This window comes from Lissotriton vulgaris, chromosome 5 (assembly GCF_964263255.1).
Source record: "Lissotriton vulgaris chromosome 5, aLisVul1.2, whole genome shotgun sequence".
Classification (NCBI taxonomy): domain Eukaryota; kingdom Metazoa; phylum Chordata; class Amphibia; order Caudata; family Salamandridae; genus Lissotriton; species Lissotriton vulgaris.
The window spans coordinates 108,222,408-108,243,936 of record NC_141693.1 but is presented as its reverse complement, the minus strand read 5'-3'; the positions used below and the strand labels follow the sequence as shown (position 1 = coordinate 108,243,936).

The window sequence follows — 21,529 nt, the reverse complement described above, 5'->3', positions numbered from 1 at the left end:
ACCCCTAATGACTAGGTCACTTTCTATTGGGTATCCGGTAACTGTGACACTGTGTTGCTCTCTAATTCAGTTTAGAGTATGCGCACACTGCTGAATATAAAAAGAAATTATATAACTGCACCTTCCTTTAAGGTGGTGTAAGTTCTTTCATTACTTTACAAATGCTGTTTGTATCTGAAGTCTTTTTCTTTGGCTTGTATGTATTTCTGTGTTGCATTTTAAAGCTCTTGGTCCTGATTTTGTTCATACAGTATGTCTGTAACACAGGCCATGGAGTGGTTGATTGAACATGCCGATGACCCCACAGCTGATGTGCCACTTCCGGATCAAACCATATTGGAGGCAGCAGCTGCAGCTCCATCTGGTGCCGAAGCAGGAGCCCATTCAAAATTAGAAGCCAGCGCAGAGACTATCAAGGACGAACTAACGGAAATATTCAAAAAGATCCGTAGGAAAAGAGAATTTCGTCCCGAATCACGAGTATGTACATTGTCATTGCCGTAGAGCTTTTCTTGTGGGAGGGCTGGGTAGTTGAAGTTTTGTAAGAATGCTTTACACTTTTTACTTAGGCCACACTGGTGTTTTATCACAGTTCTGGTTATATGAAGTTAGTGTCCATTTAGGAGTCTTCTGGTGAGCTGTATAATGATTATTTAGTGAGTGTATAATGACATGAGTGATGTGTTTTTCATGCAAGTGCTGAAACATGCCTTCATTCTAGGAAATGAAAAGCGCTGTAAACATCCATTGTAACCATACATCTATTTTACCAAGTAGATTTCCCCAAATAATTGGTAAAATAGATCTGTTGCAAAGTTGTGGTAATTTATATAATTACTCAACTACTGGATTTATTAATTTTTTCTGTTTCGAAAATGTACTATGTATCTAGGTTTCTTGTAGTACATGTCTCTGACCACCCCCAAACAGACATGTGAAGGATTGTGAAACCTCAGGTTCCAATTCTCTTACTTCAACAGGAAGGAATTATTCTCCAATCCTGCCTCCCTTTGCTAAACTTCATAACCTAGTTCCTGAAAAACTAACTTCTGCATATATTGGTTTTTCGAGTCTGTCAGTAAAAAACAAAAATCGTTCAGTACCAATAATTACTGTTGTGTGCAGCCTGGAATAACTGTACTTACTGTAGTTTAAGGATCATGTGGTTTCCTTGTTGTAATCTATTTTTTTTCTCAATCCGTTCATCGGATGGCGTCCTAATTTTTATTAACCATCCTAGTGAATTCAGAAATCCTTGTAAATTGCTATAAACATGACATCTCAGTTGTTGCTATCTATTCAGTTAACCAGGAGACATGTTCTTCCTTAATAGTGATAAGCAAAATGAGTGGAAGATGGCGGCACACGGGGTATGCAATGTTCATCAAATGAATAAAGTAAACCAATGGTAAGTATTTTAGGGTGCCAGGAAATGGTCCCTTCCGGCCGGTAGGGACAGGAATTTAAACAGACAGAGGAGTGCAAGGGGGGCTTGCACTGTTTCCAGGGGCACTCCAGTTGGAGATAAAACTCCTAAGTTGTGATTTCAAAAGTGCGTTTCATATAGTTCAAACAAGCGTAGTCAAAGTAATCTTTCTTGAAGATGATTTATTCGGTGGGTCACATATTAAATCTTCATAGTGACTCCTTAGTGAAACAAAGCGTTAAAGAAAACGTTTAAACAACATCCATGGATCTGTGCATCATCCCTATGCATTTCGGGCAGGGCCCTTCGTCAGGGGATTGCAAAGGATCTGTAAGTAAATGAATCGAAATCAGGAAGGGGAGCTCGCAGCCACAAGTTGAATGAAACGTAATGTGTGGGTGCAATACAAACATGCAAGTCTAAAGTAACGTCATGGGGAGAAGAAAAAGAAAAATGTGCACAAAATAAACCATATCATCCTGTCAGAAGTAGAAGAGAAAAAGATGAGCCTTGTCATGCTGTTAAAGTGGGTGGAAAAAGGAATCGCCGTGTCTGAGATGAAAAAAGAACCCGGACTGGTGCCTAAAGGATCCGAGACCCCTAGCGTGTGCGTGAAGTTGATGGCAATCGAAAAACTCGGAATTCAACTGGTGGGGTTTTTTACAAAGTGCCAGTGAGGAAAATAGCCTTACGAGTGAAAGATGATGTGGAAAAAAGCTTACCGATGGGTGAAAGTCGCAACGCGCCAAACGCCGTGTTGCCGAGGGTTTGTGAATAAACGCGAGTGATGCGGAAGTAAATAAAGTGCCGTGAAGGTAAAAAACGGACTAGCGGAAATGTGGGTAGATAGAACTATCAAAATACTCAATAGAGTTAAAAACATCCTAAAGTGCCAAAAAATGTGGGGTAACATTGGTACGACATATCGAGTAAAAAATAAAAGCCAAATTATGCGTGAACTAGCACTACATTTAAACTCGAGAATGGCGGCCATCTTTAAATGGGCTCTAAATGGTATACATACACAGTAGTATCATAGTAAACATGGCAATGAATAAAACAAAAGAAAAACAGAAGGTATAAGTGAAAGGTAAGTAAGAGAGAGAAAGGTGGAAAACCAACTGTTGTGAATAACAGAGACCTGTTGCTGAAGAAAAAATCAAGAAGGTAAAGAAAATAGAATTTTACCAAAGAAATTGTAGACAAGAGAAAAGTATGGAGTTGTAGACGAGGGAAGAGTCAGAAAAAGACTAAGCAAGAAATAACAGTGTGACAACCACTTGAGCTGAAGGAGAAAGGAGAGTGGGGGAAGTAAAGACGTAGAGAAACAGAATAAAGACATGTAATTTCAGACAGAAAACAATTGGATGTGTATAGATTTGAGACAACAATCCTCTATAAGAAACAACTATATTCGAGTCTGTCATTAAGCCCCTTGGGCTGGCAGGCATCCAGTCTCTTGATCCACACTGTCTCCCTTTGGAGTAATAGTTTCTTGTTATCGACGCCTACTTTCAGTGGGACAACCTCCAAAACAAGGAACTTCAGTTGACTCGCGTTGTGCTGGTGTGTAATGAAGTGAGCAGCTAATGGGGCTTTGGTTGATCTGTTCCTGATAGTGCTTTTGTGTTCGGTTAAGCGAACTTTAATCTTTCGTTCAGTTTTGCCTACATAAGGCAGTCCGCAGGGACATTTGAGTAGATACACCAGATTCATGGAATCACAAGTGGCGTTGGTTCTCAATTTGATGGCTTTTCCTGACGATGGATGGTTGATGGTATTGCCCGGAATTATGTTGTGACAATGACTGCAATTGTGGCACGGTATGGTGCCACAGTAGTTGGTAGAAGTGTCAATGGGTTTGGTCTCAAGAATGTTCTTTAAATTTTTAGCTCTCTGGTATGCGAAAAGTGGTCTGGTGTTAAAAATGCCCTGAAAGTCTGGTTCAAAGCGAATCATGTCCCAACTCTTAAGGATGATGTTTTTAATGGCCTTGCTTCTGGTTGAGTATTTAGAGACGAAAACTGGTCTCTGTTCATCAGTTGGTTTGATGTTGGTTCTTAGAAGTTCTGCCTGGGTTTTGGTGGCCACTCGGGTTTTGGCTGCTTGTAGAGTGACTTCAGGATATTTTCTGTCTCTGTACTTCTGTAGTATTTTTTTCTTCAGAATTTACATAGGCTTCTGGTTCAGAACAGATTCTTTTGGCCCTTAGGAGCTGAGAATATGGCAAATGGGTTTTGAGTGGTGTCGGATGACAACTGGTGAACATCAAAGCGTTGTTCCTGTCCGTGGCTTTAACGAAAAGATTAGTTGTCAGTTTGTTGTCGAGTAATGTAACCTGGACATCCAGGAATGGCAAACTTTGGGGACTGATGGTGTGAGTGAACCTTATGTGATCGTCCAGAGAGTTTATGTGTTTCAGGAATTCCAAAATTTCATCAGGTTGGCCAATCCAGATGAGGAAAATGTCATCTATGTACCTCCATAGGGTGAGAATGTTGTTAATCCATTTGTTGTGACTCAAGATGTGATCTAGTTCCATCCGGTGCATAAACAGGTTGGCATAGATGGGAGCAGCACAATTTCCCATTGATGTTCCAACGAGTTGGAGATAGTACTCGTTGTTGTATGAAAAATAACTGTGGTACAACGTGTATTGCAGAAGTTCGAGTATCAGAACTTTCAAAGTGTCATCGATGGGATGGTGTAACAAGAAAGACTCTATGGCTTCCAAGCCCCTATTGTGTGGAATCGATGTGTACAGGGCACATACGTCTATGGTTACCAGAGTGTGTACTTTGTCTGGATCAATGGTGACTTCTTGGAGTCGCTTCAGGAAATCAGTGGTGTCACGCAGGTAAGTAGACATGGAAGAAACTATATCTTGTAAATACAGATCAATAAACTTGCCGGTGGGCTCGTGGATGGAGTTTTTTGTGGAAACGATGGGACGAAAAGGAGGCTTATTTAAATCCTTGTGGATTTTGGGAAGCATGTGAATGCTAGGGCATTTGGGATGAGGTTGTATGAGATATTTGTAATCCTGGTCTGTGATCGTTCCCATGATGAGTGCTTTATCCAGAATGACTTTGAGCGTGTTAACAAAGACGCCGGTAGGATCATTGGGTAATTTCATGTATAGGTTCTTATCATTGACATGTTCACTTACACTGGTATGGTAGAAGTCACTGTCCATGACAACAAGTGCGCCGCCTTTGTCAGCTTTGCAGCACGTGATTTCAGGATTGTTGACAATTTGGTTGAGTGCTCTGGATTCCTTAAGGTTGAAGTTGTTGTATTTGGAATGGGGTTTTTTGAAGATCTCTCTGATAGAATTCGAAGTAATGGTTTCAAAGGAGTCAAGTATTTTGTGACTGACAGGAGCCACAAATGTACTTTTGCTTCTTAACTCTTTGCAAGCATGTCGAGTGGGTGTACTGGTCGGAGGGCACACATTAGAAAAAAAGTGTCGGAGTCTCAGGGTTCTCGTTTTGGAGGTTGTCCCACTGAAAGTAGGCGTCGATAACAAGAAACTATTACTCCAAAGGGAGACAGTGTGGATCAAGAGACTGGATGCCTACCAGCCCAAGGGGCTTAGTGACAGACTCGAATATAGTTGTTTCTTATAGAGGATTGTTGTCTCAAATCTATACACATCCAATTGTTTTCTGTCTGAAATTACATGTCTTTATTCTGTTTCTCTACGTCTTTACTTCCCCCACTCTCCTTTCTCCTTCAGCTCAAGTGGTTGTCACACTGTTATTTCTTGCTTAGTCTTTTTCTGACTCTTCCCTCGTCTACAATTCCATACTTTTCTCTTGTCTACAATTTCTTTGGTAAAATTCTATTTTCTTTACCTTCTTGATTTTTTCTTCAGCAACAGGTCTCTGTTATTCACAACAGTTGGTTTTCCACCTTTCTCTCTCTTACTTACCTTTCACTTATACCTTCTGTTTTTCTTTTGTTTTATTCATTGCCATGTTTACTATGATACTACTGTGTATGTATACCATTTAGAGCCCATTTAAAGATGGCCGCCATTCTCGAGTTTAAATGTAGTGCTAGTTCACGCATAATTTGGCTTTTATTTTTTACTCGATATGTCGTACCAATGTTACCCCACATTTTTTGGCACTTTAGGATGTTTTTAACTCTATTGAGTATTTTGATAGTTCTATCTACCCACATTTCCGCTAGTCCGTTTTTTACCTTCACGGCACTTTATTTACTTCCGCATCACTCGCGTTTATTCACAAACCCTCGGCAACACGGCGTTTGGCGCGTTGCGACTTTCACCCATCGGTAAGCTTTTTTCCACATCATCTTTCACTCGTAAGGCTATTTTCCTCACTGGCACTTTGTAAAAAACCCCACCAGTTGAATTCCGAGTTTTTCGATTGCCATCAACTTCACGCACACGCTAAGGGTTTCGGATCCTTTAGGCACCAGTCCGGGTTCTTTTTTCATCTCAGACACGGCGATTCCTTTTTCCACCCACTTTAACAGCATGACAAGGCTCATCTTTTTCTCTTCTACTTCTGACAGGATGATATGGTTTATTTTGTGCACATTTTTCTTTTTCTTCTCCCCATGACGTTACTTTAGACTTGCATGTTTGTATTGCACCCACACATTACGTTTCATTCAACTTGTGGCTGCGAGCTCCCCTTCCTGATTTCGATTCATTTACTTACAGATCCTTTGCAATCCCCTGACGAAGGGCCCCGCCCGAAATGCATAGGGATGATGCACAGATCCATGGATGTTGTTTAAACGTTTTCTTTAACGCTTTGTTTCACTAAGGAGTCACTATGAAGATTTAATATGTGACCCACCGAATAAATCATCTTCAAGAAAGATTACTTTGACTACGCTTGTTTGAACTATATGAAACGCACTTTTGAAATCACAACTTAGGAGTTTTATCTCCAACTGGAGTGCCCCTGGAAACAGTGCAAGCCCCCCTTGTCTTCCTTAATAGTGAGCCAGTATGAAGGCACATGGGTGGCCTTTTACAGTTGCACACACAAATCTGAGATCCAACTTGCCTGTTGGATCGGATTCTTGTAGCTTTGCTACATAACCAGTTGAACAAATGACTTCTTTCGATACTTAGCTGTCATCTTGGGCAGAAAACCTTTTTTTTACTTGCAATCACTTCTGCAAGAACATTAGGGATGTTCTAGATCTTTTCATGAAATGATTCTTACCTAGTTTTCTGTCCATGAAGTCAAGATAGTGCTGAAAAATGAAATGGTCCCTTCTTGGTCCTACGGATCTGATGAAAATCGAGCTCAATACAGAAATATCCTTTCTAAGGAGTACTTTTAACTGCAGATCCCTCACCTTAGAACATCTTCAGTTGCCAGACTGGGTCTAGAAATGTTCCGTAGCTGTGCTCCCACGTACTGGTATATGGGGTTGGTCGACTCTGTACTGCCCCAGAAGTGATGGAGTGGAGCTGCATATAAGCACCACAGAGCATGCTGTTGTCAATTCCTTTATTTCTCATGGATGCTTCTAACCTAAATTCCTCACCTTTAGAATATTCCCTGGGGCCACACTGGATCTGGAAGATTTTTCAGCATACCCCCTACACAACAGTAGGTGGCATTGTGACTCCTCGTTGATTCTGCACCGCCCCGTAAGCGATAACTGGTGTCAGGTATAAGCGCCATTCAAGTGGGCTATAGTCAGATCCTTTCTTTCAGTGCCTTTGTACATGGATCTAGAGCTAGCTCCTAACATTTTTCTCTCCAATTGACAAGTTTTTACTCAAATTATTTTCTTGCCAGTGAGCAATGGAATGTCTCCTCCTAAAACTACCCTTGTAGGGACTGTCCAAGCATATGTATGTGAGAGATCCCAATGAGTTGTGTATTTTGAGGCTGGCCATGACTCCAGGTTGTGTGAAGAGTGTGTGCTCTGGATCCAGGAGTCTGGATGTTGGATCTACAGGATGCCTAGTTCCATATCCCTGTCCTGGAGACCAACAGGCACCTGAAGGCGACCCAGGACCACAAACTAAAGTTCTACGTAATTGAGTACTGAAGGAAGTCCAGTAAGGCCTACTCCCACCCAAAGTCGAGGGCAAGGATCCATTCCCCCTCTCAGTGCCGGTCCTCCAACGTCATGATCAAAGTCTTCAAGTAAGTCTTAATCTAAAAAGAAACACCATCTGAGAAGCTGCAAAGATATAATGTGCCCCACAGTCTCACTCCTGGTACCCTAATGAGGAGCGGATTCCACAGTGGATTCTGATGCATCCCTAATTTCCTGGTCTATTGGTGATGCCTTACCAGATTGAGGCATTTAAGGATGCCACGTCCCACATATTTGCACCCTGCTGGCTTCCTCTGGCGCTCCTTCGGGCCCCATGGATCCATTGAGGCCACCATAGGGGTTACCACTAGAGGGTTCTCCCTCAGCATGGTATGTGCCTCCTGAACCCACTTCTGGTTCGACTCTGGTGCCGATTTCATGCCTAACACCACAATCCATGCAAGTTCCTGCTGCATCAGTGCCGGCACAAATGCCAGAGTACAATCCCATTGTTCTACCCAATGCTGATCCGAATCTGTCTCGACCAAAGCTTCTCTCAAGCTCAGTCCCTACGAGGCCATCCCCTATACATCAACTCTGATTAGACAGCACCTTTACATAGGAGCTGCACTCTAGTGCTCCAACAACTGTGCGATCGGGTTGACCAGAGCCAGGAAGCTTTTTGTGATGTTGATGGTGGGGTTGACTTTTCCCCACAATATGATGACAATTTCTGTCTGGACCCACAAGACGATAGTGGGCTGGACCCTTTCCCTCGCTCGAAGTTCATTCCCTTGCCCCATTCAGTCTCATTGCTACATGCTCCCTAGGTTTCCATACCCGGATGGCAGTATCCCCAGCAATTTCGGACCTTGAAACGCATGGTTAGGCATATCTCGTTTATTCAACATCAGTGCCCACTACCTCCAACAACAGTCACCCCAGTCCTGCTGGGGGTCAGGGTAGGGGGTCCGGCAGACAACTTCCAGGCCAGCAGAGGCAGCGTACTTACCTCCTGCACCAGCCTCCAAGCCACTTTAGTTTGCCCTTCACAGCGCCCGACCACCCCATGGGAGGCAGGATCCCTGAATTTCTCCACAGGTGGTTAATCATAACATCCAACAGGTGGGTACCACAGATAGTCCAACTCGGTATGCTGTGCCATACGTTTCTGCCCCACTGTCTCTTCCGCATATGTCAGAGAAGCGGACAAATTTGTCCATTTTGCTGCTGGAAGTCACACCTGTTTTGAAGAAAGGAGCCATAGACCGTGTCCTGGCCTCGGAGATAGAAAGTTGATGTTATTCCCATTATTTCCTAGTGCCAAAAAAAGGGTGTAGGCATTCACACTATTTTAGATCGTCAACCCTTCAATTTCTTACTGTGGAAGTACAAATTCAGACTGCTCATGCTGGCCCATGTTCTATCTGCTGTGGATCCAGGTGACTAGCCTACAGGATGCCTAGTTCCGTATTCCCATCCTGCAGACCTACAGGCAAAGGACGTCTTCCACCAATTGGGAGAGCCCTGCCTCTTCCCCATTGCTGAGAATGTGCAGTGTCAACTCGTATATGCTTTGGAGTGCCCAACACAGCTCTCTTGTCTCATTCCACCTAGTGCAAAGCACAGGACTCTCAAAGATTCTATCCCCACCATGTGGTACTGCAACAAGCAGGGCAGAGTGGGGTCTTGGGTCCTGTGTGAGAAGTCTTTGCTCCTCTGGAAGTGGCTGGAGTTCCTGGCCATCTCTCTGGTTGCCAGCCACTTGAGTCACAGCTTGTTTGTTTGCCCATGTCTAGTCATTGAGTGAAAGTATTTTAGGTGCTGCCCATTTTCTGTTTCAAACTTGGTATATTGAGTACTACTGTCAAAGGACCCTTGCCGTACCTCCCTCTGGACATGCTCGGTGGCCTGTGCGAATACATGATCTAGAGAACCCCCAACCTGCTTAGACTTGGGAAAGGCCTCAAAAAAACCTGATTAGTCCTCCGATAATGGACTAAAAGTAGCTTGGACAACTACCTCCCTCACTAGTTTGCAGAATCAGATCGAAAGATTAGTTTAAATGTGAAGACATAACTTTGTTTTGTTGTTAACCTGAAGTAGGCCCATGATGTAGATTGTAAACAATATTTTTCTACATACCTGTACGACTAGGCTACCAACCACCTCCAATCACTTTTTGCAGCTTAATTGTAACTGCTACCGGAGTAAAGTTTATTTGTCCACTACAGCATTCTTTTAGTATCCACTTCAATTTCAGTTTTCAGTACATGAAATACCACATTCTTTTCATAATGCATACTGCATCATTCAGGACTCTGCTGCATAGCCTTGACAAAGTCCCACAGACAAAACCTATATTTGCCATTTTTATTGTGAATCCGATATGGGCTGAATTAAGTGTGCTCCTATTAACAATGTACTCATCTGTGAATGAATAGCCCTTGTCATATTTGCAGCATCTATGGGTACAAGGTAGAGTACCACATGATTCCCTAAAGACATTATTTTAACCAATGAATTGTACGAACTTTTGTTTTATTTGCTAGTATGATGTCTACTGATCAATTGTTCTCTTCATTTAAATATCTAGAAATGTGTAGTTTCACCTGTACATCATCTTTCTTGCTCCTTTCAGTGGGTTCAAGTGTATTTTCCTTTTTTTCCTTACCAGAACACCTCCTTTAATAACAATATTGCTTGCTATTACACAATATTGTTATCATAATTATTGAATCGGTACCCATGGCATCTATTTATAATGTATTTATTTATGTTATAGCACTCCTGCTGGGTTTCTGAATTATACGGTTGTAAGAACCAAGCCAAACAGAGATGAGAATCATGGTGGGGGGTCGAAGGAGAACAATAGAAGAACACTGTTATCTAGGGAATGGTGTGCAAAGTGAGTTTTGAGTGTTTTCTGGAAGAGAGAGAGAGAGAGAGAGAGAGATGCAGTGGTTCTATTTTGGCTTGCTGGTGGCCAGCACCTGCGTGACTATTTTGTGTTTTTGGGGATTGGGGAAAGGGGGCTGGGTGGAGGGAGAATTCTGCAGTGCCTTTGGACATTGAGTCCCATTACCATCAAAGTCAATGAGGGTTAAAAGGGCCCAATGACTTGTTAAAGAGTGTGTTGATCACTCTAACTCATGCTCTAAAATAACTATACCTTGCACTTTCGCCAGGCACTGCTAATTGCCTCCTATATTACACCACTCATGACCTATTCTATGAGATCATGGACATCACTGTAACATCTGAAATGACATCATTGATGACAACACTGTACATGGCTAGTGCTCGGGGATAGTTTCTTTTCAGCACACGTTCTAGGTACTTTAGATAACTAGAACTGGGGAATTGTAGTTGTTTTGTTAGTTTAAAACACTTTGTTTTAACTGATATTTTCACCCAACTCTCTTGTGTTTAACCTTTGCTTGTTTTCAGTGTTATGTGACTGTGTGCCTGTGTGTGTGCTCACATAAATAATATTTGATTATTGGAAATGATTCAGATGTATCTTTATCTTTAGGTTTAAAGCATTTTATTAAGCATTCACAAATGAAAAAACAAATAAACAGTTGTCATAAAGAAGCAGTGCCTAGGATACAACCATATAGTAGCGCACCAGCGCGCAAGGGCTCTGCAAAACGTAACGTTCATCCAAATGTGATGGTTGGTGCGTATGCTGCAACTAGATGCTCCAAAATGAACAAACCCCCCCAAACTCCCCACTCCTCCCCACAAACCCCCCCCATCTCCCCCGTCCAGTGCCTCGAACCCTCACCTGCCTCAGCCCCCCCAAACCACCCCACTTCTCTCGCTGCCCCCAGGCCTAGGCATGCTGGTCATCTGGATCTGCTAGTGTAGTCCACCTCAACAAGCGTAGATATCTGGGGCATGTAAGTTCTGTGAATTCCCCTACAAGCAGTAAGTGAAACGGTTGCCACAGGTCATTACCCTGCTCCACCTCACCCGCCACCATAAGCGACAATTTTTCCATTCCCAGGACATGCCATAATCTATGCAACCAACCTGTGGTGGAGGGGAGTGTGGTGGTGCGCCAGTGAATACGTATATTTTGCACAGCAGAGCCCAGTGCTATCGCAATTTGCCTCCCTCTACGAGACCTCAGAGGATACATTAGCCCATTGGGTAAGCCCAACAGTACATATGCTGGGAAGCGGGGCAATTCAATATTGAAGTTGGAGTCCATCTCATCCAGGATCTCTTTCCAGTAGGGGGCTAGTAATGGGCAGTCCCATAGAACATGAGTGAGGGTGCCTATCTGCCCGCAGGCCCGCCAACAGGTGTTGTCGATGTTGCGGTTCATCTCATGCAGTCTCTGAGGCGTGTAATACCAGTATGTGGACACTTTAGTGAATATTTCCGTGAGCCCAGTGTGATATGCGGAGTGGCGAGCTCGATAGGCGATGTGGTCCCAATCCGTGCGACTTAAGGATCTCCCCAGTTCTCTTTCCCAGCGTTCCCTACCAGGGTTATAAAGATCAAAGGAGGAAGGCTGCAAGAATTTATACAGATCTGATATAAGTTTCGTATCTGAGGTGCGTGTTACAAGCCATTTCTCGTAGGGAAGGAGCTTCCTATCTGCCGACTCGCGCACCTGTGGCTGCAGCGCCCAATGGCGCACCTGCATGTAGCGCAGCCGTTCCGTTTCAGGCAATTGATATTCCTTCCTGAGGTCTGGAAACGGAATGACGCTGTCCTGACCATATACATGGAACAGCGATCTGCATCCCACAGCTCGCCAGCGCACGAAGGCCCCGGGTTCCATCCCAGGATGGAAATCCGGGTTGTCGATCAGCGGTGTGAACGGTGAGGGGAAGGTGGTGAGTGCGTGAGTGGCGTTTGTGGCGTCCCACACTCTCATCAGGACCCGCGTGATAACAGACGCGTATAAGTTGGGTGGGCGATGTGCTCTACGTAAAAAGGGCACCTCCTGCAGAGTCCGGCCCGCCACCGCCTGGTCTTGGAAAAGCCAGTGTTTGTCGGACTCCCACTTGCTCCACTCTACTAGGTATCGTAATTGAGCTGCCTGAAAATATTTGCGCAAGTCCGGTACTCCCAGCCCCCCCGCCTCAGGTGCCAGAGTAGTCGGAGCTCTTTTAAGCCTGGGCTTGCGACCCTGCCATATGAAGCGTGCAATGTCCGCCTGAATCTGCTGAAGCCATCCTTTCGGGGGCTGCAGCGGTAGGGCACGAAACAGGTGTAGCGCCTGCGGCAGGATGGTCATCTTCACCGCGGCAATTCTGCCCAGCCAAGACAAGGTGCCTTTGCTCCAGCGACTCAGTTCCTCCTTTATTTTCGTACCCAGGGTGGTATAATTAGCGGTTACCATAGCGGGTAAGGTGGGTGCCAGAAGTATGCCCAGGTAGGGCACCAGATCTTTAGACCAGTGCATGGGGAACCGGCCCTGCAGGTCAGTTTTAGTGGCCGCAGTCAACGAAACGTCAAGGGCCGCCGATTTCCCCATGTTCATCTTGAAGCCTGCGACGGTAGCAAAGACCTCCAATTCATCAATGCACGCTGGAAGTGACCTCTCTGGATCAGCTAGTGTCAGTATGATGTCATCTGCATATAGACTAATGGTATGAGTGTACTCCCCCATCCTTATTCCCAGCGCATTCTGATGTTGGCGTATCCTCTGGGCATGGGGTTCCATATAAAGTGCAAAAAGGAGCGGGGACAGTGGACACCCCTGCCTAGTGCCCCTTTCTATCACGAACTGTTGGGAACTGCAGCCGTTAACCCGCACCACTGCCGATGGGAACTTGTAGCAATTGAACACTAGGGTGCGAAATTTCTCGCCGATACCAGCTTTCGCGAGCACCTACTCTAGATATGGCCAATGCACCCGGTCAAAGGCCTTCTCCGCATCAACTGCGAGCAGCATCCTCTCCCCGGGTATCCGGGAGGCTTTCTCTAGTATATGGACCACCCTCTTGGTGTTATCCACCGTTTGTCTCCCGGGGACAAATCCGGCCTGATCCGGGTCCACCAGTCCCGGGAGATGGAGCGCCAAATGGGCCGCCAAGATCCCAGTATACAACTTGAGATCGATATTCAAGAGAGAAATCGGCCTGTAAGAACTACATTGCGTCCGATCTTTCCCCGGTTTAGGGATGACCGAAACCGTAGCTCGAAGCAGGTCTGGGGGGATGGCTCCAGGAGCGGAGAAGGAATTAAAGAGGCGCGTGAGGATCTGGGCTAGCGCATGGCACCACCAGAATGTTTTATAGAAGAGGGATGTGTAACCGTCCGGGCCCGGAGCCTTCCCGTGTTTAAGCCTGGAAATGGCAGTAATCACCTCCTCAACTCGAATGTCCCTTTCGAGGTATTCCTCCTGTTCCGGAGTGAGAGAGGGAAGGTCACCCAAGGCCACATAGTCCGCCTCTGCTTGCGCCGACGGGGGTTCGCCTGTATAGAGGTCAGCATAGAATCGGCGAAAGCCCTCCGCTATTTGGCTGTCCTCCGTAACCAAGACCCCAGTAGGTGTCGATAGCTCCTTCACCAAGTGCCTTTGGTGCGCTTCCCTGAGTTTGTGTGCCAGAAACCTGCCACATTTGTCCCCACCTGTATAATATGCGTGCTTCAAGCGTAATGCAGCATATTCCGCCCTGTCCATATCTAAGGCTGACAAAAGTTTCCTCGCAGCCTTAAGCTGCTTCCAGATTCTGGGAGCTCCCGTCCTCTGGTGAACCTGTTCCAACTCTCGCACTTTACTGGTGAGTTCATCCCGCTTCTGCTGTCGTTCCCTATTTTCCGCGAAGGAGATGGCGATAAATTCCCCTCGGAGCACTGCTTTCAATGCCGCCCACTGTGTCGCCTGGGTGGTGTCATTATTATCATTGTGCGTTTGGTAATCCCGTATCGAATCGTGAATATGCTTCACCACCGTCTTTTTATGCAATAGGGTATCCCTGAGGCGCCATACCCCACGCCTGGGCGACATCGTGGCAGTTGAAACGTCCCCGTAACAGGGGAGTGGTCCGACAGAGAGAGAACCCCTATCCCAGAAGCTGTGGCCAAGTCATAGACTGGCTTTGTGACTAATAGGTGGTCAAGACGTGCGTAGGTCTTGTGTGCGAGCGAGTAATAGGAATAGTCTCGGGCGGTGGGGTGGAAGCGGCGCCAAAGGTCGTGGAGATCTAACTCCTCTAATTGGCGTTTGCCCGTCTGCGAAATTTCCCCTGTCTGCGGGTACCTCTGCGTTGACCTGTCCAAGGAAGAATTGAATACCATGTTCAGGTGCCCCCCTATGATTATGTGCCTGTCTGGTGTGGCGGTGACATCCACCATGACCGAGTGAAGGAAGCGTTCTTGGTGTTCATTGGGGCTATACATTGATCCGATGGTGAATATCAATCCTCCGTATTTGACCCTATAAGCGAGGAGTCTACCTTTCTATTCAGCAAACTTATGGAGGACCTCTCCTTTAAATGTTCTGGACACTAGAATTGCTACCCCAGCAGTCTTAGTAGTGTTGCAAGAGAAAAATTGTGTGGGGAACTTGTGTGAGCGCATCCTGTGACAGTCTCTGGCTAGGAGATGAGTCTCCTGCAGGAGACAAATGTCCGTGTGGGTATGTTCCAGTAAGGAGAGCACTGCCTTCCTCTTGACAGGGTTATTTAGCCCTTTTACATTAAGGGTGACTACTGTAAGAGCTGTCATCTGTGTGGGTGAAACCCAAATTCAAGCAATGGGTCACAGCCCAAAAGGGGCGGTTGTGGTGCAGATAATGTGTAGGAGCACAGTGAAGCTGTAACAACTGAATACATAGCACTGGACGGTCCCTGTTCTTCCCCCCAACACCCTCGAACTTCCCTCAAACCACCTACCCTCTCCCTTCCCCCCTCCCCCTCTACACCCCAACAAACCCCTCATACAAACAACCAAGCACCCTCCTCCCCCTCCCTCCATCAAACCCCTGAAACCCCAACAATTGTCAGTCCCAGTCATGCCCAGCGGGCAAGTCTGTGGTTATTTACTAGAGTGGACGTCCGGCCACTTACTCCCTCTTCCTCTTCCCCACCACCCCCCTCCTCCCCAAGACCCGAACCTGCTACATCAGTAAGGCTGTGGTGCTCTCCCCCCGGAGCATCATTATGCTGTCAGCGCCACATCAACGTTGGAAGCATTGTCTCTGGCCGCTTCGGATACTGCATTCGCCATGCCAGCCCTAATGGTAGGCGAGTCCGGTCTTCTGGAGCTGGCCGACACTCGTCTCCGCGATACCCTCTGCCAGCTGTCTCTGGGGCCGCGTCTCTGGCTCGGTGTGGTCGTGTCTTCCTCCTCCGCCGTGATCCCCAGAACCTCACATGTTTCTTGCAACGATCTGAGTTGATGCATCGTGCCGTTCCATCGAAAGATGAGGCGGAAGGGGTGACCCCAGGCATAGGACGTTTCATGCTCTCTCAAGAAGTCAGTGGCGATCTTAAATGATTTCCTTTTCTGAAGAGTGATGGCGGACAAGTCCTGATACAGTCCCAGCAATACGATGCGGAAGCCAAGTCCGCCTACAAATCTTCCATCAAGTCCTATCACGCCGATATTCTGGAGGCAAAAAAGAAATATTTTGCCAATAGAATTGAGTCGGCATCAAGCTCCTGTAAAGAAATCTTTACCATCCTTAAGGAGTTTGTCTCTCCTAAATCCAGCACAGCTCAGCACAAGTTTTCTGAACCTTGGGTAAAGGAGCTGGCTATTTTTTCACTACTAAAATCAAACTGATTCAAGAATCTTTCCCTCCTTCTGTTCCCAGCTCATCTCTCACCGATTGTAATCCATCGTCCTTTTCATTTGATTCCTGCCCCGTTTTATCGGAGTTTCCAGTTCTATCGGAACCTATTTCTCTGGATCTCCTACTTAGGATCAAATCAGGCTCTCCATTGGACCCCTGTCCGGCGACCTTTCTAGCCAGCAACGCCAAGATTCTGAACTCGTTAATTAATCCTGTTCTTAATCTGTCGTTGACAAGTGGCACTGTCCCGCCGGCCTGGAAGAGGGCAATGGTTGTTCCACTCTTGAAAAAACCTGGCCTTGATCCGGAGAAACATGCCAACTACAGACCCATATCTCTCCTGCCCAGTTTAGCTAAGATCGTCGAGAAGCACGTCCACTCTGTGCTCTCCTCCTTCCTTGAAGACCATGGGTTACTCCACCCTACCCAGTCTGGCTTCCGCTCCAATTTGAGCACTGAGACCGCTCTATTGGAAGTAAATGAAGCCATCAAGGAAGCTCTCGACTCAGGTGGAAGAGCTATGCTGGTGATGTTGGATCTGTCGGCGGCCTTCGACACCGTCCCTCATAAGGCCCTCTTGAGGAGACTTTACGAGATCGGTCTCAGAGGGACGGTGTTGAGCTGGCTGAGATCCTACCTAGCGGGTCGTCGACAAGTGGTCTGGGCCCCCCCGTACTCTGCTGAGGTGCCGCCGATGGATGTTGGAGTCCCACAAGGGTCGGTGCTTAGCTCGACCCTCTTTAACATCTTTATGACTCCATTGGCGGTACTGGCGGAGTCTCTGGGTGCCCAGATCATATCATACGCTGACGACACCCAGCTTCTCTTCACCTGTAAAAAAGGCACGGAGTTCGATGGGGAGAGCATCCGCGGTTGCCTTGGGGCTGTCTTCGACTGGTTTCAGCGAAGCAGCCTCAAGTGCAACCCCGACAAATCGGAGGTGCTCTTCTTTGGTTGTCATGTAGACCCGCCTTGGCAGGAATGGTGGCCAGTGAGTATGTCGCCCCCTTCTTCTTCCTCCACTGTTGCTAAAAACCTTGGGATTAAAATTGACAACACCCTATCACTGAAATCCCAAATTACAGGTCTCACCAGTACTTGTTTTGGTCTGTTAAAAATGCTGCGCAAATGCCTTCCTCTGCTTCCTCTGGTCCACAGGAAGCTGACGGTACAGGCTTTAATTTGTTCCAGGCTCGACTACTCCAATGTCCTCTACCTTGGCTTGCCAGACTACCTCCTGCACAAACTTTAGGTAGTCCAGAATTCCGCGGCAAGGGCCATTTTTGGCTTACCCCGCCATGCTAGGGCATCGGAGTTGCTTCTTTCCCTTCACTGGCTTCCTGTCAGGAAGCGGATTACATTTAAGGCTCTTACATTGGCCCATAAGGCACTCCATTCGGTAGGTGCCTATTACATTCAGAAACTGCTTTCTCTCTATAAGCCCACTCGATCTCTTAGATCTGAATTTCTTGGCCTGGCAACTGTTCCACCCATTAGAGTCAGGATAGGTGGACGCTCGTTTAAACATCTCGCCCCTAAACTGTGGAACTCCCTTCCCGTCGATCTGCGCCGCATTCCCAATCTGCTGGCCTTTAGAAAGGCCTTGAAAACGTGGCTTTACAATCAATAACTGGTATGTCCCCTGTTTCCTTATCTCTCTTTTCAGCTACGCGTCAGAAAGCGCCGGGACACTCCTTGGAGTAGCCGTGCGCTATATAAGACACCCATTAACATTAACACAACATTAACACAGAGTGACCACGAAAAGTGAACGCGGGTTGCTTCCGGGCCTCTGCCATGATGCGCTCCTTCAGTGGAATGTCTGGGAGGAACGCTAGGATGTCCGGAGGTGGTGCTGATGCTCGTCGCGACAGTCCTACCCTGTGCACTCTATCGATCCGGACCGGGAACTCCGGCGGTTCACCCAGGATAGCCCGAAACAGGTCTCTCGGGTAACCAGCCGCATCCGAGCCTTCTTCTGCGGACGGAATTCCCCGGACTCGGATGTTGTTTCGCCGAGACCGGTTCTCAAGGTCCTCATTGTGCTATTGCAGATCTAGATGCTGGTCTCTGAGGCGCAACACCTCCTGTTGCAGCTGTACAATGTCCTCATTGAGATGATGGTTCGTGCTCTCCACTGTGGCCACTCGCTCCCCCAATTCATCCACCTCTCTGCGCACCTCCCGAACTTCACCCGCCACTTCCTGTTTCAATGTCTGAAAGTCGTCTCTGAGGGTGCAGAACAGCGATTTAAGGAACGATCTGGTGACAGGCGGCTCCCCTCCACTCGCACCCTGCGATCCCGCGGCCGGGCTTGAAGATGATTGCCCCCTGTCTCCTCTTTGCTGGGGCCTATTGAGCATTTCGGGGAGGGTGCGCTCTCCTCGCTTGGTGCCCTTGCCTGACGCCATCTTGGATCGAGTGTAGGCCAGCTCTCCCGTCTCCTCGACACAACACTCCCTACCCCGCCGGTGCCCCCCCAAGGGCCAAGCAGGGGACAGTCGGTTGTCGCCTGAGGCAGTTCCGATCACAGTCGAGAAGAGCGCTACCAGCGCCGCCGCACTAGGCTCCAGGGGTGGCCACTATGGCAGGCGCCGTTAGGCCGTTTTCTCTTCCTGCAGGCCCCGCTGTTCTCAGTTTGCCGCGGGCTCCGCTGGGCGCGGGTGTCGTCCCCGCGATCGTTTCCTCCGCTCGCCCCCGATCACACCGGACGGGGGAGCGCCGTGTGGCCCTTCGGTTCGACTCGGGACCTCTCAGTTGTAGTTGCCAACGCAGGCCTCTCAGGCTGTCCCTGCCGCCTTCTACCTCCGCCCAGTCCGCCGAGCGCCGCGTAATCAGTAGCCGAGGATCGTTCAGCAGGCGTCAATGCAAACTCCCGGACCTCCGAGGTAACCGGATTTTCTTAGGTGCCTTATGGGCGCGGGGATGCAAGACTCAGCGTGGAGCTCCGGGCCTGCACCCTTCCTGCTCCGGTTCTCTCCCAGCGGGTGCTCAGTCGAGTAGGCCGAGGCTCATGCGGAGGCTCATGCGCCGCCCACGGCAGCTCCCGCGGGGCCGGCCCGGTGGTCTCCGACGGCACTCAGGGCCGTCCGGGCGTGATGGTGCAATATCTCCTCTGGCTGCGCACTCCGACCGGCAGTGGGCGCGGCGTGCGTCCGTCCGACGCGCTTCGGGGTCGGCCCTCTCCTTCTTCGACTTCCTGGGCCAGACCTCCAACGCCGTCCGTCAGGCTGTCCCGAGGCTAATCGGAGGCTAGGACCAGACCAAGGTCTTCACGTCTGGTTCCGCCACCTCTCCCAGTGCCGTTAAGCTCCGGCGGGGGGAGAAAAAGGCTATATTTCAAGGCTCGGGCCTAGTCGAATCGGGGAGCTGCGAGAAGAAGCGTCCTCTCACTCCGCCATCTTGGCCACGCCCCGTATCTTTATCTTTAATCGTGAAATACACAAACAATGCTACAGGACTGCAATCGGCTTTACCTTCATCCCCAGCTATGCAGTCTTATACTGCACTAGCAAGAGAAGGAAATTGCGTGGAGTGAAAGCAGTGAGAGGTTTCTGGAGAAATTGTAACATGACTGAAATTTATCATGGATCTCTGGTATTCTGGAATGGTGAAAGAACACAATTTGTAGAACACACAAATCAACTGCAAATGAGACAACTTTGAATTTTTCATTTGAACAGTGAACAATGAATAACTTTCCATGACCGGGAAAATTTGTCAGCAGTGGGAAAGGAACGATCACTTTGCATCCAAAACCCACAGCAACTAACACTATTGTGCATGTCCAAGGGTTACACCCTCATAATCAAGCTCAGAGCATTCCATATGGAAAATTCTTCTGCCTAAAACAAAATTGTTCTACTGTATAAGTATAAAAACGTAACTGTTGCTCTTAGAAAATTCAAATCATTTAAAGGTGTAATAGTGCAAAGCCATTTCTGCATTCAATAAATGAAGCGCTATAGTGGAAAGACAAAAGTAAAGGAGTTAAGACTTTCAACAATTGCAGAGAGTGTAAAAGCGGGATACAACAAAGAATTTTGAATAGAGTAATAATGGGCATAAACAATCGCCTGCAATGGCAGACTTGATCTATGCTCTGCAAGGTCTCTGTTAACTTAAATGCATATGAATCATAACCAGCAAACTGAAAAAGACTTATTCAATGAAGAGCTATTAAGAGAAGATTCCAGTAATGCAATGGTGAAATATTGACTAGGAACATAATAGTAATCCAAATGCTTTAATGTTCTTCACGGTTTATCAAGTAGATAAAAATGAGAGAAGTGGTGATAGAACCTGTAACCTTTGACATTTGGGATCACTGGTAATAAAAAGATCTGAAGGAAATTTGTTCCCCGGCCACCAATATCGAGCAATATATTACGAAATTTAAGCCCACCAGAGGGATCCAATGATACAAAAATTGGGGAACCAAAAGTAGGACTAGACATTATTTTAGGAGTAAATGGTACAAAGCTTGGTGAATTGATGAGAACTACATGCATGCATCATGATCCATGATCAATTAGTGGAGTATGCATTATAACATGGTTGAAGATCTATGTCTGTGTAATGTAGAAATAGACAAAGGACTGTTTATGCCCATGACACAGACCTTGATTGCTTAAAACAAGTTTTTTTAAAGGAATGTATTCGAGCAATTTTGTGTGTGTGTGTGTATGTATGTATGTATATATATATATATATATATATATATATATAACTACATACATACATACATACATACAGGTATTTAGACTTTTCATCCATATATTCCATGCCGAAGTGTGGAATTTGTCGCCATTATCCTGATCCACTCCTATGATCAAGATCCTGAGCTCTGGGTTTTGGCCATTTTTGATATTTGGTCAAATAATTTAACACTATTTAAGACTTTTTGTCTTTACTTGTGTCTTTAGGGACAGGATAATTTTTCCAGCATTGTCTCATTTAATTTTTTGTATTCTTTCACAATTTTTTGGCTTTAAGAAGCTAATGCTGTTTGAGAAGTGTTTTGGTATGGAAAAAGCTGAAAAGAACCCCCATGAATGTACAGGGTGTCCCCCAGATTTACTCACCTCAGAGAAATGTTCTTTTTGGGAGAAAATGTCTCATGAGACTTGAAAGGAGAGAGAGAAGATTTGTCCTTATTGCAGGCATGAGTAAGCCAAGAAATAATGCGGCCGAAAAGGAGTGGTGGCCTCTTATGAGTGGAATACCTGGGTAAGAGACTCCTTTCCACATTTGGCTCGGAGAACTCTGAAATGCACTTCCTCTTTCTAGGCCAAACA

The 21,529-nt window shown here is 46.6% G+C and overlaps 1 protein-coding gene across 1 annotated transcript in view; it reads left to right on the top strand.

The window, feature by feature from the left end:
• The window catches only part of UBAC1 (UBA domain containing 1), a 220,155-nt gene that overhangs the window by 160,361 nt on the left and 38,265 nt on the right, over positions 1-21,529 (top strand). The window contains exon 7 of the mRNA XM_086921002.1: positions 252-480. Coding sequence (XP_086777128.1) covers positions 252-480 — 229 coding nt within the window. The remainder of the gene's footprint in view (positions 1-251; positions 481-21,529) is intronic.